The sequence below is a fragment of the Myotis brandtii genome, unplaced genomic scaffold, assembly GCF_000412655.1.
Source record: "Myotis brandtii unplaced genomic scaffold, ASM41265v1 scaffold29, whole genome shotgun sequence".
In the NCBI taxonomy this organism is placed as follows: Eukaryota; Metazoa; Chordata; class Mammalia; order Chiroptera; family Vespertilionidae; genus Myotis; species Myotis brandtii.
In genome coordinates this window covers 2,943,598-2,959,741 of record NW_005361075.1, presented here as the reverse complement: position 1 = coordinate 2,959,741, position 16,144 = coordinate 2,943,598, and the positions used below count along the sequence as shown (strand labels likewise).

The 16,144-nt window shown below is 43.1% G+C and overlaps 1 protein-coding gene across 1 annotated transcript in view; it reads right to left on the bottom strand.

The window, feature by feature from the left end:
- Positions 1-3,511: 3,511 nt before the first annotated feature.
- The window catches only part of CELA1 (chymotrypsin-like elastase family, member 1), an 18,134-nt gene continuing 5,501 nt past the window's right edge, over positions 3,512-16,144 (bottom strand). Inside the window, exons 5-8 of the mRNA XM_005869239.2 lie at positions 14,723-14,859; positions 12,807-12,952; positions 5,440-5,589; positions 3,512-3,664 (exon numbers count right to left, since the gene is read on the bottom strand). Of these exons, the coding sequence (XP_005869301.1) occupies positions 3,647-3,664; positions 5,440-5,589; positions 12,807-12,952; positions 14,723-14,859 (451 nt within the window). The 3' untranslated portion in view covers positions 3,512-3,646. The remainder of the gene's footprint in view (positions 3,665-5,439; positions 5,590-12,806; positions 12,953-14,722; positions 14,860-16,144) is intronic.

Genomic DNA, 16,144 nt, shown 5'->3' with positions numbered 1-16,144 from the left:
GGCATTGCTGAGTGTTGGGAAGCCAAAGATGAATGAAAAACATTTGATCTTTAACCTCAGATGCTTCATGTTGACAGATGGAGAAAGGTTGGTAATCAGATGATCATAATGTGATGTTATATACTAACTGCCTGGTGCACAAAATTCGTGCACTGGGGGAGAGGGGTGTCCCTCAGCCCAGCCTGCACCCTCTCCAATCTGGGACCCCTCAGGGGAAGTCTGACTGCCGGTTTAGGCCCGATCCCTTAAACCAGCAGTCGGACATCCCTCTCACAATCCGGGACTGCTGGCTTTCAACCGTTCGCCTGCCTGCCTGATCACCCCCTAACCACTTCCCTGCCAGCCCGATTGACGCCTAACTGCTCCCCTGCCAGCCTGATCACCCCCAACTGCCCTCCCCTGCCAGCCCGGTCACCCCTAACTGCCCTCCCCTGCTGGCCTGGTCGCCCCCAACTGCCCTCCCCTGCTGGCCTGGTCGTCCCTAACTGCCCTCCCCTGCCAGCCATCTTGTGGTGGCCATCTTTGACCTCATAGGGAAGGCCATCTTGTGCGAGGGTGTGATGGTCAATTTGCATATTACCTCTTTATTATATAGGATGTTATTCATTTATAGAACTAGAACCAATATTTTCAGGTAATAGATCAATAGAATTCATTCTCAGTGTTAGTTCTGAGGATGGTCTAGAATGAAGAAAATGGAAGGACTTGATGTTGGATGGGGAGACATGAGGGAGAAGCCCAGAGAATGATGGTGTTGTGGGGACACCTGAGAGAAGATGGTGATGATAACAGGTGTGTCACTGGCAGAAAGAGGCGAATACCTGTGTCACTCTCAGGAATCTGCAGCATCCTCAGCAGTGCAGCCCAGCCACTGCCTCCCAAGAAACTCTCTTCAGTGCTAATCTCTTGGGAACTGAAATTGGTGGTCACCAAATCATGTAATATTAGAGCACAGACAATCTTTAGAATTTAACTAGAGAGGGAAGTTGAGTCACAGAAAGAGCTGGTGGCTTGCCCAAGGTTACCCATCCCTCAGTGTGGAACTGAGATTGGGGATATAAGCATCCTGATCCCAGCCCAGCTTCTTACATTGTATACACTGTTCTGGAGGCCTCTGCTGACATAGTAGCCTACAAGTTCCCGGACCTGTCTTAGCCGTTTCTCCTGCTATAATGTTAACTACCCTGGTCCTCTTGTCTGGTCCTCAGTAACTGCTATAGAAAGTGGCTTCTCAAAATGGGTGCCCCAAGGAAGCCCCGCAGTGAGGTTTGAGGAACTAGCTTCTGTGGGAAAGGGGAAGGAGGATTCTAGGAAAAACCATGGGAAGGACCAACACCACCCTGAGCCCCACAGTGCTCTCTCACTGAATATAAGGATTTTAAGCTGGTGTATCAGCAGTATGCAGCTCTCTTCATTGTGGTTGGAATTAATAACACCAAGAATGAGATGGCGATTTATGAATTCACCCATAACTATGTGGAAATTTTAGATGAGTACTTCAGCCAAGTGAGTGAATTAGATATAATGTTTAATTTGGATAACATACACCTCATTTTGGATGAGAAGATACTAAATGGCTGCATTGTAGAAACAAATCGGGCAAGAATTCTTGCCCCTCTACCAATTCTTGATAAGATGTCAGAAAGCTGAATAATGGAAGGCTCTGCCAGGCATCATCGACATAGGAAATGAGAACATGGACATGGAATACCTCTCAACATCTGTAGCCCAAAAGAATCTAGGAGAGCATACATTGCAAAATGGGGCATCCTTCCAAAGACATTTTAATCTTCATCCAAGGACATGCTTTCTATTTGTGTGTGTGTGTGTGTGTGTGAGAGAGAGAGAGAGAGAGAGAGAGAGAGAGAGAGAGAGAGAGAGGAACTGTGATCTGTTATCTCCTACACGTGCCATGACCTGGGATCAAACCCGCAACCTAGGTATGGGCACTTGCCAACTTTTGGTGTACAAAACAATGCTCCAACTAACTGAGCCACACCAGCCAGGGCCAACAACATTTTAAATATGTGTTTTTCACAGTTCCTAAATGGAAAACAAGACTGTATTTTAAAATATGATGTAGGAAAAAACATTTTCTGTGAGAGATAAATTTTATTTTCTAACCATAAGCATGTCCCCCCCACTAGTTTAAATTTTGTTAAATAAAATTGTTAGTCTCTGCTTCCCTTTGCAAATTAAATTCAGGAATAGCAGCATGAGGTGGGAAGGAAGTGTGGCAGTTTTTTATCAGCCAACAAAAACTTAAAATGACTTAAAAAAATAAAAGGTTGCTGCTTCTCTTCCTCTTAGCCTTCTCCTCTCAGCTTACTCTTCAATCTATGGTAGACCACTCTAACAGACTGAGCCCTGGCCAGGATGAGGCAAATTATCAGCTTCCCAGTTCTCTGTGGTTTATAGAACCCTGGGTCAGGTTGCCTATTTTAGTCTCAGCCTTGAAGTGCTAACTCATACTTAGTTTGAGGATATATATAATTTTTTTTGAGAAGCGCTTGTGAGCATTTAATGAACTTCTCTCTACTAGTATGTGGCTTAAAGCTACCGGAACCCCAACACCCTTAATCTTCTCCTCGACTCTTCTGCTGAAATATATGGCCTTCATGATGACAGGCTGCTTTGGGAGCTTTCCCTTCCCCAGAACTTTGTAGTAGCCCGATCACACCACATCAATGATAGGAACAGCTCCAGTCTTGTTTTTGGCAGCTTTTACCTACCTGTGTCTGCTCACTTACCAGGGTCCATAGTTTATCAAGGTTGACAGTTGGGCAGAAGCTCTGGTTCCTCTTTAAATGGTAATTCCTCATATCAACTTTACCCTAGTAACCTGGGTGATAGTTGTCCAAGTTGATCCTGCATTGTTACAAGCCACCAGCATTACCTCAGCCTCCCAAGTGCTTCTGGTGCTTGCGGGTGTGGCTGTGGCCATGGCTCACGTGAGGCCTCTCCCTTTTTGTTCTGCCTCTTCCCCTTAAATCTTTATTTTCTTTGTTCAACATTTTCTTTTCTCCTTTTTTCTACTTTTTTACTTCCTAGTCTTTCTTTCTAATTTGCCACTTTCTTTGCTGGCATCTGACCTACCACCTAATCCTATACTCCTGTCTCTAGTGTATCCTTGTATGAAGTTGCCATCACCCAGAACCTTGGGGTGAGCACTTGTTCTAGGCACCGAAGGGGGAAACAAAAGAAGGAGCCTACAGTGTACCTGGAAGATCAGAACACATTTTGTCACTCAGGAACATTTAAAAGTACTCTGTGACTTTGTATATAGAAAACATGCATTGGAGGAAGGCAGATGGGTAGGTTAATGGATCGGTAGATCCTAAGATAATTTAAAAAGGATAATATAAAACCACTCCCACTTGGCTTAGTTTGTGAACTGATAGAGGTGGCAGCAAATGGAAGAACCAGCCCAGAAATGTGGTGAAATTCGACTTGGGACCTATAACTGCATTTTTCTAGAGAGCTTAATTATAAATAAAAAGACACAGGTTGGTAATGTGTATGCAGTTTTATTTGCATTTCTGTATCTGGTTCAATAGTCTCCTAGAATGTTTTTTTCTTGATGGCCTCAAGTCCTGCTACGAATTAAAGAATTATCTTGGCATGGCTGTTGTACTCAGGAAGATGTTCAGTTGCTGGCAATGACCTGAAGGAAAAGCAAGTTATATCCACAGTCAGTTATTTCTGCCTACATCCTTTCTTTTTCCTTCAGGGTTCCTAGTTGCATATGACACTATACTGGGTTTATAGGGAGATAAGAGGTTGTAGGGCAGGAAGTATGTTGCAGCTGTGTCAAGACAATTCAATGTTATGGACATACTAGTGTCTCGGTGCACGGATTCGTGCACATTGAAAGGAAATTAATTAGAAGAAATATTTTAATATCGCTATTTGCCCTTTCTCTAATAGAAGTGTCAACCAAATTCATGATCGACAATGACAGATCAAAACACACGTGTGTGATTGGCACCAGCGAGAGCTTTATATGTATTGCGCATGCACAAGTCAACTTAGCTTTTATATATATATAGAATAAACCTGCTTAATTAGACCTGCTTTCTGATTTAGCTAAACTTTTTCCAGGCCAGTGAAGCACCCCAACTTCTCTTTCAGGTAATTGTCAGCAACACAGCAGTAAATAGCAACATGAAGCACATTAATGTTGTGGATCACGCAGGGAAAACAAAGGGTAAAATATTTAACTGCAGCAGTGTTTGACTATATTCTGCACAGTGAGAAAACCTGAAGTCATTTTCAAGGTCCACCATTTCTTACTTCTTTTCAGTCGGGTCAAATTTCTGAACTCTCTAAATCTCCCTTTTCTGGCTAATGAAAAGAAAATAGGATTCTACCGAGTCTCCTATCTACCTACTCCAGGACTTCTGTGAGGATCAAATGAGATGAGGCATGTGAAAATGCTTCACAAACATTTGGTTAAAGTGTAAAATGTTTGCACCTGGCTATAAAGCAAGTTGTGTTTCTGGGCTGAAAAAACTCCAAGAAGGTTAGTCACTAGGGAGAGGAAACTGAGTGTTGCTATGTGACATCATTACCCAGCACGCCTACAGCGACTGTTTCTGGGCCGCGGCTGTGGGCTGCATTTTGCACCATGGGGTCTCAGCAGCGTTGGCTGCGATTTGCTGGGATGTTGCTCCAGGGTGGTGGCAGGGACTGTGTCCCACTTGAGGGAAGCTGAGTGTTGGTTTGTCAGTGCCAGGTCCATGTGCCGTTTATTTTTAAATAGCCAGTGCACGTCATGGCAGCTCCAGCTCCTGCATTGAGCATCTGCCCCCTGGTGGTCAGTGTGCATCATAGCTACCAGTCAGATGGACACTAGCCTTTTATATATATAGATATCCAGGATTTAGTGGCAAGGACAGACTTTGCAATGGTTGTGAGTTAATGTTCATACCACAAGACTCCAGAATGAGTTAGAAGGCTGCAAGGCACAGGTGAGACGACTGTGAGGCTCTCCCAATAAGTCAGTATCAGTAGAGTCTCATCTAACTCTCAAAAATTGTTTAAAGTGGTAAAACCTCTTTCCAAAGGGTAGAGCAAATTCTCATAATGGGAGAGCTTGTTAGTGCCTCTCCCCTTGCCCAGGAGAATGCAGGCTTTCTGAAGCTGTTTTTCTTTGACTTTAACTTAGGACAGCAGTGATAAATGCCTGGTTCAGATCTGTTGTTACCACCATCTTACCCTAAGCAGTAAACAATATGGTGAAGCCTGCTTAGTGGGTATGTGAAGGGAAACTCAGGGTGGTATCATTATTGAGGGAAAGTGCACTATGGGAGGAAGGGAAAGGAGTAGAATGTGGTGAGGAAAATGATGGTTTCCCCTGCCCAACTTTTGCTCTCCAACCCAGCCAGTGCACAGGTCTCCAGGTGACCCTATTTCAACCCATTATTTGAGAGGACTCACATTATTCATCCAAGAGATGTAAGCAGAGACCCGGGTGAAGACTGTGGGCTTCCTGGAGACATTACAGCCCTGGCTGGACACAAAGCTGGTCACTCCATGGACAGTATACTGACCATTCACCAAGCAGTGGAGGGGGCCTCCAGAATCACCCTGCAGGAAATAAAAGCAGAGTCCTGAAATTCCAGATATTTTGATCTTTGGGCCTTTGCTTTTGCTTACACCCTGCCCACCCCCATCTCTGTAAAATTCTGTACAGTTTTAAAACTCCAATTCAACTCCCCACTTGCTTCATAATCCCACGATCAAGATGAATCTCTTCTTCCTTTCTAAACGACCACAGTACTTCTTCCTTTCTTTTGCATTATTTATGTCATGTTCTGCCTTGCATTTTGGTTTCATAATTTGTTTCTACCTCCCATGCATAGCTAAGAGCTTGAGACAGGAGCTATGTTTTGATGATAATTTTCCTTTCTACATTGCTAACACAGAACTTTGAACAGCTACAAGTTTAATAGTTTTTTATTAACTTAAATTGAACCTGGGATGGGAGAAGTAGGGTGTTCTAATGATTTCTTTATCCCCAGCATTTAGACCAATGGGTCTAATTAGACTTAACATTTAAACACAGGATAGGTAGTCAATACATGTTAAACTAAACTGGGGTAAAGAGGAGAGAAATAATGTATTGGGTAGTGGTTACATGCTCAGACTTAGAATCAAGAACCTGGGTTTATAGAATATGACCTTGACATGCTTCTTCTTACTCAGTTCCAAGAATGCCAGTTCTATAATAACGGACATAAAATTGGAAGGTATTTCTTGGGAGAATCTGGCCAGCACAAGAGAACAGACCTAAAGATACTGTCCTTGAAAGTTCCCCAATGAAATAGCTTGCCAAATCACCTGACAAAGTAGTTCACTATGGATAAACCCCACCTAAGATTCAGAGCTACCTATCTACTTCTTAACCACCCCACTCTAAAGTAAGAGCAGATGGTCAAGGATTTTACCAAACATTTGAAGAAAGCCTCTAATATAAAAATAAAGATCAAAGAAAGAGACAAAGGAATAAACAAACAAAAAATGAAGGCAACTAAGATTATGCAGGGAGAAGAAAACAAGCAATAAAACTATGATTAATATTGCATCTGTGATACAAGAACAGCATGCTGTTAACAGAACATTTAAAAATAAAAAGAGCCTTTGGAAATTATGAATATGATAGTAGAAATGAAATATTGGAAGTATTGGAAGATGAGGTAGAACAAACAAACAAAATATAGAGAAAATAAGAGGACCAGTTTAGGAGATAAACTTATGAATAACAAATTCTAGAAAGAGAAAATAAAAATGGAGGGAGGACATATCAACAATACATGTTTCAGAAACAAAGCTCTGGAGTTTCCAGAATGAAAAAAAGCTAGTAAGTGTCCCTCATGATGAATGCAAATAGACCCATACCAAGACACAGAACACTATGGACAAGAGAAGATAAAATAGGTCACTTACAAATTAATTGAGAGTATGGGGTTGAATTAGCAATAAGTTGAGTACATGTTATGCAAATAAAAAAGAATTATTATTTTCCAGGGAAAACAAAGTTATGCAGGAAATGAAAATTAATCCCAGAATACCTGGTTTGGTTGTGCATCGCATTTTACATAATTATAACAAACATTAAATGTTAATCTAATAAAAATTATTTTTGGAGTTTGAGGTGGTGATGGAAAAAGTTCATGCTTGGGGGCAAGTAAAAATGTGTAAAAGGAAGAGATATCCGCATCTCTCATAATGCCTGAACTGATAAATTAAGTACAATTTAACTATATATATATTTAGAGAGGTATGGAAGTAGAAACCAAAAGTCAGCTGAAAAGAGTTGAAAGTAGTTCCTTTTAGGGAGCAAGAGCTCAAGGGGTAGAAGGAACACAATGACTATTCTTCTCCATTATTAATCCTCATAGTTTTATTTGCCACCTTAAGCAATTGAATATGTATAGTTTCAATAAAAAATTAAAGCTAAAAAAAAAAAAAAAAGAACTAGGGAAAGAGACCAAAAGTTCAAATCGGGGATTTGTTTTAAAAGGGACCTAGCTGTACCCCACCTGAACTAATGTTTAGGCAAAGTAAATGTTTTGTTTAGATTATTGTACTCATAACAAACAAAACAATCTAAACCTCTTCTACCCAAATTCTAATAGGGATTTGAGAGTACTTCTGGGCTATAGGACAGGAAAGTAATTGAATTATATGTAATACAATTGTCTTATGCTAATTGATCTGAAAAGAAACAAAGGCTCCGGAGAGATGGAGGGCATGGCTGAGGATTAGGACAGAAGGAAGAGATTGACAAGAACTCAGTGGGAGTATGTGGATCGAAGTCAGAGAAGCTCAATGAATTCACTCGCAGGAAAGGGGTTGGGAACACAGAAGTCTGAAAACCTAGAGAACACACTATTTGGAAAACTCCAGTGGGAAGGGACCCAAAGACATAATTATCTTAAAGAATTGTCTATTTGGAGTGGCAACCAGAAGAGAAGTACTCTAGTTTTTTCAGAATTCAAGACCCTGGGAGAGAAGAAATTTGGACACACAGAGAACACCACGGATGAGAAAAGACCATATGAGGACTCAGCAAGGTCACCATCTGATAGTTAAGGAGAAAGGCCCAAGAAGAAACCAAACCTGCTGACACCTTGATTGGACTCCCAGCCTCTAGAACTTATATTTCACTGACCTGACCTTAGTTTCTCACCTTGGGTAATTGTTGACCTTCAAGCAGCAGAAGACAATAACCCAGTTTTGACTAAAAGTCACAAGGTTAAGCCCCTGGCTAACCCCCTGGCCAACATCTTAAGTTATGTGTCAGTTCCTGAGCCCTAAAGCTGGGTGATCCCCTTGGCTACCTCTCTTTGAAACCAATTATGGACAATTGGACTCTTCAAAAATATCAGTCATGAAAGACAAAAAATACAGTAAAATAAAAGTAAGGGACAATAAAGGAGACTAAAGAGATATTTCTATTATTTAAAAAATATTTCTATTATTTAAAAAACTAGAGGCCTGATGCACGAAATTTGTGCACGAGGTGGGGGGGGGGGGTCCCTCAGCCCAGCCTGTGCCCTCTCGCAACTGGGACCCCTTGGGGGATGTCTGACTGCCTAAACTATCCAATTGGGCCTAAACCAGCAGTCAGACATCCCTTTCACAATCCGGGACCCTTCGCTCCTAACTGCCCGCCTGCTCACTCCTAACCACCCGCCTGCTCACTACTTGCTGCTCCTTAGCGCTGCCATGGAGGCAGGGGAGGCTCCAGCCACCACTGTTGCGCTTGCCAGCTGTGAACCCGGCTTCTGGCTGAGCGGCGCTCCTGCTGTGGGAGCGCACTGACCACGAGGGGGCAGCTCCTGTGTTGAGCATTTGCCCCCTGGTGGTCAGTGCGCATCATAGCGACCAGTTGTTCTGGTCGGTCCACCTTAATGGTTGCTGGGCTTTTAAATATAGATAGAAAAATTTGAAAAAAGACCCTGGGAAATGAATTAACTCAAAAAGGTTAAACCTTAAGAGGTTATAGGTTAAGCTGGCTGAGGAGGACCTGAGAGGTTGTCTTAGTTTCCTTTTTTGCCCCTCCTTGCATGTAAGGTTCCTAGGATACAGGACTCTTAAGTTTTAACACTGGAAAAGTCCTGAGAAAACTAGGATGATTTGGTCACCTTTCTTCCATAGTACTAAGTGCTCACAAAAAAACAATCTTTTGCTTCTGTTATTTCAGCCAGCCTACCAGTCTCCTGCTGGCTTCTCTTCCTCCTTCACCTAGCTTGCACCTTGCATTTGATTTGCAGTCTTGCCTTTTGCCCCAGTAATGCAGAAAAACTTAGTCCTGGATTAATCCATTCTCTACAGCTGGATCTTTGAATGGTTATTGTGTAATCTCTAACCTCAGCCTATCAGTAATATTTTGAAGGCCAATCCTTCTCCCATTCACTTTAATTAATCCAGACCCATACAGTCCTTTCCTCTTCAGTTTCAACATCCAGTTTGACGCCTAGTTCATGAGTAAATGGAAGCAATAATGCAGAACACCTGTCAACTTCCATGTACCCAGCATGCACACTCACGTTTATGCACATTTTGGCATCCCTCTCCCTGCCCAAAGCCAGCTCTGCCTGTGCTCTTGGTTCCATCTTTTCTGTTTCCACTGGGATCTTGTGCTATCCATTCATTCCCTCTCTTTGACTCTATAGCAGTGGTTCTCAACCTTGGCTGCACATTAGAATCACCTGGGAATCTTTTTAAAATCCTGATTTCTGGGCCTCATCCTCCAGAAATTCTGTTTCTTTGTTACTAATGTTGTGGCCCCACCCCATAACAAACAAACAGAATTTCTGGAGGATGAGGCCCAGAAATCAGGATTTTAAAAAGATTCCCAGGTGATACTAATGTGCAACCAAGATTGAGAACCACTGCTCTATAGGATCCTTCTCTTTCTGCCTTTTTAACACACTTTTCTTCCCTCTTAAACGGTCCATCTCCTTCTTGACTTCTCATCCCTCTTAAAGCTACCAGACTTTTTTTGTTCTTCTCTTTCACCCAAGATTATTGAAAGAGTGTTCTACATTTCCTTGCTATGTATTTTTTAAAAATATTTTTATATGTTTTTATTGATTTCAGAGAGAGAAAGGGAGAGAGAGATAGAAACATCAATGATGAGAAAGAATCATCAATTGGCTGCCTCTTGCACGCCCTCCTACTGGGGATCAGGCCCACAACCTGGGCATGTGCCCTGACTGGGAATTGAACTATGACCTCCTGGTCAACCACTGGCCCACACTGGCTGGGCCCTCGCTATGTTTTTATTGCCTCTTCTTCCTTACCCTTTAGCTTCTGCCATCACCACTCCACTGGAACTGTTCTTGCCATAGTTGCCAGTGACTCACCCACTGCCAAGTAGTCACTTTCAGTTATCTACTGTGGCTCTGGCTGCACTGTTTATTATGTGATGACTTATCCGTATTTTTTGAGATTTAATAAAACTCTTATTTTTCTCTTGCCACTAGTCCCTCTTAGATATTTATGGGTTCTTTATCTTTCACATATCTCCCTGAAGCACTCTAGTATTTATGTTATTGCAGTTCTGCTAAGTCACTGCTCTTTTTCTAGTGGTTTCCTTGGGGCTGAGAGGTGGGGTGGGAGTGTCTCAGTTGCTGTTAGGGGTATCTCTAGCCCAGCTCTGTCACCCAGGTTTCGCTTTCTTTATATCTAATTTCTTACCAGTTAACTATACCTGAATATCCCACAGGGATCTCAGACTCAACGTATCCAGAACTAAACTCATCACCTTTCCTCTCAAATCCTATAAATCTTGTCTCATTTGAGGGAGCCAACCTCTCTCCCAAATAACTTAAGCCAAATGCCTGTAATGCATCCCATATCCTCCTTCTTCCCTCTTCTCCACTGCCCTAATTCAGACCCTCAAATTTCTTGCCTGGATAATTACAATAGTCTCCTAACCAATCTCCCTGCCAATCTTGTCCTCTTCAAAAACATGATTATTTGTCATCAGAGAGTGCTTCTAAAAGGCAAATCTGATCATGCTGTTCTCCTGTTTGAAACTCTTCAATAATTTCCCAGTACCTAAGTGATAAAGTTCATGTCCCCCAAGCATGACATTTAAAGCCCTACGTCATGTGGCTCCTACTTGCCCCTAGTGTCATCTCCTGACATTCCCTAGTATGGTAATAGTTTATGCTCTAGCTCAAGGAGTCAGCAAACTTTTTTCTGTTAACGGCCAATAGTAAATATCTTAGGCTTTGCAGGCTCTGCTACAACTACTCAATTCTGTAAAAGCAGCCATAAACAATACACAAGAAACAACTATACTGTTTTCCAATAAAATATTTTTATGAACATTGAAATTTTATATTTTTCACGTGTCATGACATATTATTCTGTTATTCCCCCCGCCCCCCCACCAATTTAAAAATGTAAAAACCATTCTTAGCTCAAGGGCCAAACAAAAACAGGCATCAGGTTGGATTTAGAGGCTTGTGGGCTTCGACCTCTGCTCCAGATAGCTGTAGGGAACACCCTGTAATTCTGTATGTGTCCTACCTAGGTTCTTGGTCCATGCCTTTCTTCATGCTGTACCTCTCCCTGAATGTCTTTCCCTCCTTCTCCTGTTTAACTTTCAGGACTCACTGCAGATTCCACTTTCTCAGAGAAGGCAAGTCTTTTCAGACCCCAACAAATAGAGGTAAGTACCTATTTTTTGGGCTTCCCTACCACCTGGTGCATATCTTTATTGTAAACACTTAACCATATTATATTACAACTAGAGGCCTGGTGCATGAAAATCATGCACTTGGGGGAGGGGGGACCCTCAGCCCGGCCTGCACCCTCTCGCAGTCTGGCAGCCCTCAGGGGATGTCCGACTGACAGTGGGGAGCGGGCCTAAGCCAGCAGTCGGATATCCTTAGCGCTGCTACAGAGGTGGGAGAGGCTCCCACCACTGGTGCTGTGCTCGCCAGCCCAGCTCAGGGCTTCTGGCTGAGTGGCACTGACCACCAGGGGGCAGCTCCTGCATTGAGCGTCTGCCCCTGGTCGTCAGTGCACATCATAGCGACTAGTTGCTCTGCTGTTTGGTCAATTTGCATATTAGCCTTTTATTATATAGGATGTTCTCTCATATGTCTGCTCTTCTCATTTCTCCACTGTGTTTATCTTTGTATCCCTAGCATAAATGCACAGTATCTGGTATTTTATTTAGTAGCTAATCAAGACCATTTGTTGAATTGCATTAAGAAATCTGTAAGATGGTGTATTGCTGATTCATTGTGTCTAAAGAGAAAATTCTGTTTTATTTATACTATTATAAAACCATTTGTGCACTTTCCCCTACTATATCCACCCATATGTATGGCTGTAAGTACTAATGAGGTAAAAGAGTGGAAATAGAGGAGCTATTGATCATTGATCAATAGATTGATCATTTTTGTAGCTCCTCTAAGGGGAGCTACCTTATACAAAATTACAACCATCACTCCAGGCTTAGCCCCACTGCATCCATAAAAAGTCTAGGTCATGAACAAATTCTAAAGAACATATACCAACACAAATATTAGACCACATACAAGCTTTTGAGGTGGGGGCTCTAGGCAAGATGCATTTTTAAGATTTTTTCAACTTTGAGATCCTGTGAGCATAGAGTTACTAGCAAAGAATCATTCTCATTCAGAAACCAGAGTAGAAAGTTGTATCTGTACATGGGGTGTAAATGTGGAATAGCAGGTAAGGAAAAGGTGGGAAGTGGTAGGCAGAGAGGGGAGAGATCTGGGGTGGGACTTTAGACACTTTCTACAAGTGTTCACCTGGCATCCAGAGCGAGCTCCATCTCCTCCAGCGCACACCATGGTGTTCTTCACAGTGGAGCCCCAGTAGGAGGAGCTGGAGCAGGTGGCATAGTCCACAGTGGGCAGGTAAGCCTGCTGCAGGGTCTGGGCCAGCTGTCCATTGGCTAAACAGGACACACAGCATTGGAGATCAGCCCCAGATACTATCCAAGGGAAAAACCTTCCACATTCTCCCAAACCTTCCCAAGCTCTGATGAAAGCTGAACTCCAGGCAAGCTCCTTCTTTCTGCTCACTGCATGTCATAGATCCTCCTTTTTATCTCTTTATATGGAAACAACAGGCTCTTTCCTTTAGGGAGTCATCTTTGATTACTGTTCCTGGGTTCTAAAACACCAATCCTAGCCCTAGCCAGTTTTGCTCAGTGGATAGAACTGGCCTGCGGACTGAAGGGTCCTGGGGTTCGATGCCCGGGCTCGATCCCTGGTGGGGGGCATACGGAAGGCAATCAATCAATGATTCTCTCTCATTGTTGATGTTTCTATTTACCTCTACCTCTCACTTCCTCTCTGAAATCAATAAAAAATATATTAAAAAACACACAAATAATACAGATTAAAAAAACAACAACAACCCACAAACAATCCTACTCCTGCCTTTTTAAAAACAAAAAACAAAAAAACCTCATGGATACCTTAGCGAAGTAACTAGAATCATTTGTTGATAATTTATCTACCTGTCCTGTTTTTTCCTTACATTGTATACCCTATGAAGCAGAAATGGAACTGTGCACCCTTGTTTGCATTTCTTAAGAGCTTGGTGCAACTTTTCTTTATCTGGCTCTTTGATTTTTCAAAGCCTTTGCACATGAATTATTTCTTTGGATCCTTACAACCCTTTCATGTTAAAGATCATGAAATTGAACCATAATGACATTAAGTGAACTGAGAGCAGAGCTAGATTAGAAATATGTCTCTTAGCTCCAGATTTTCCCAGGAGACTGACTGCTCATAGCAAGGCCTTGCCTCTCTTTCAGAGCTCAAATACTGCCTGGTGGCTCATAGACTTCCATGTCAGGCCTAACGTCTCTGCCCCTCTTAACTATCTCTGCTCATAGCTTCTCCCACCTTTTTATGTTATCTGAATGACATTCTCTACCAGAAATCTTCACAGAGAGTAAGGGAGAGAGATAGAGAGTTAGAAACATCGATGAGAGAGAAACATCGATCAGCTGCCTCTTGCACATCTCCCACTGGGGATATGCCCGCAACCCAGGTACGTGCCCTTGACCGGAATCGAACCCGGGACCTTTAAGTCCGCAGGCCGACGCTCTATCCACTGAGCCAAACCGGTTTCGGCTTCTCCCACCTTTTTATGTTATCTGAATGACATTCCCTACCAGAAATCTTCCCATGATGACCAGAAGAAGGCGGAGGCCTCATCTGCATTGACTTTTCTGGACCTACAGCTACCCTGGTTCATTCACTCCCAACCCAAAACCCAGTGACTGTCTATGGAGGTAGCACAATGATGTAATGACTACCAAAGTGGGAGCCAGGATACCTGGGTTCCAGCCCCAGATCAGTAGTTACTAACTAGTAATGTGATCTTGAACAAAATGTTTAATTTCCTTTGGCCTCAGTTTCCTCATGTATAAAATAAAATGAGAGGCTTGTATATAATACTGAGTTAAGTAGTGTGGCTTCTTGTTGTTGTTGCTGTTGGGTTGTTTTTTGAGTTATAAGAGTCTATGAATCTCTGCCTTGATTCCATTGCCTGTTCTTAGCTTGATTTCATGTCTCAGTTATTTTATCTCTGGTTCCTTTGTGGTTTCTTGGCTTCTGGCTATGAATACCTAGGACCACAGAAAATTGTACCCTAGAAGCTCAGCTAATCAAGATTCATGTGGTAGACGGTGCCCATGTAGGTGACTTACTTCTGGTCCTGCCCCAGCCTGTGATGTAGCAGGGACTGTTGTTAGCCAGGATGGTTCCCTCCCGTGGCAGAACACCCAGCTGGACGTAGTTGTTGAGGGTAACGCTCTGGGCCAGGCGCAGCAGGGCGATGTCATAGCTATGGGAGGGAGGAAAAGAGACCGCTCACTTGTGGGCCAGCTGCCCATGGCTGAACAGGTCTCAGCTGCCCTTTGGCTGAACAGGTCTCAGGTCTCAGGCCTCAGGTGGGCATATGGGCAGGCCCTCCCCTAGCCTTGTGTCCCCATAGAATTGGAAACCAATGATTTTGAAGAAGGAGGGTGCTGACTTGCTAAATCTCAAACTTGAGGCATTATACATTTGCATTGTTTAGGACATTATATATTTAACAGCAGCACCTGCTGGTGAAGTCTTGGTGTTGTAGTCTAGCTCTGATATCTGCAACCCCGAGGAGTGGAGCTTACATCTTAATATATATATATAAGATCTATCCAGTGATGTCAGTAGGGTGTTAAAGTCCCCTACTATGACTGTATTGCTGTTGATCTCTCCTTTAAAGTCCTCCAAGACCCTTTTTATATTTGTTGGTGCTCCAATATTGGGTACATATATGCTTGCCAGGGCTATAAATTCTTAAAACATTTTTTAAAAAAATTTATTTCAGAGAGTCAGGGAGAGGGAGAGAGAGATAGAAACATCAATGATGTCAGAGAATCATTGATTGGCTGCCTCCTGCACATCCCCTACTGGGGATCCAGCCTGCAACCTGGGAATGTGTTATGACCGTGAATAGAACCAGGACCTCCTAGTTCATAGGTTGACGTGCAACCACGGAGCCACACTGGCCAGGCTGGAGCTTATATCTTTCCGTTATAAGTGGGGAATCAGGAAGGAGCAGAGTGTTGCAATGATGGTAGCAGAGAAGTTTTCAAGGAAGAAAGATGTAAAAATCTATGTGGTTCTGAAAGCTCTGCAGAAATATCCCAATTACTTGAACTGATCCCAACCCCCATATTCTATAGAATTGACCACCATTTTGATGACTTCTTTTCCTATATAATAAAAGGGTAATATGCAAATAGACCGAATGGCAGAACTGAACAACCAATCAAAGTGTAATATGCTAATGATATGCTAAGGCTGCTCAACCGCTCGCTATGACGTGCACTGACCACCAGGGGCAGATGCTCCGACCTATAGGTTAGCTTACTACTGGGGTCTGGCTGATTGGGACTGAGCAAGATGGGCTGGACACGCCCTGTAGCCCTCCTGCAGTCCCTCCCGGGCCCAATCATGCACCAGTGGGGTCCCTCAGCCTGGCCTGTGCCCTCTAGCAATCCAGGACCCCTCGGGGGATGTCAGAGAGCTGGTTTCAGCCCAATCCTGCAGGCCACTCCCCTTGGGAAGGCGCCAGATGCAGGGTT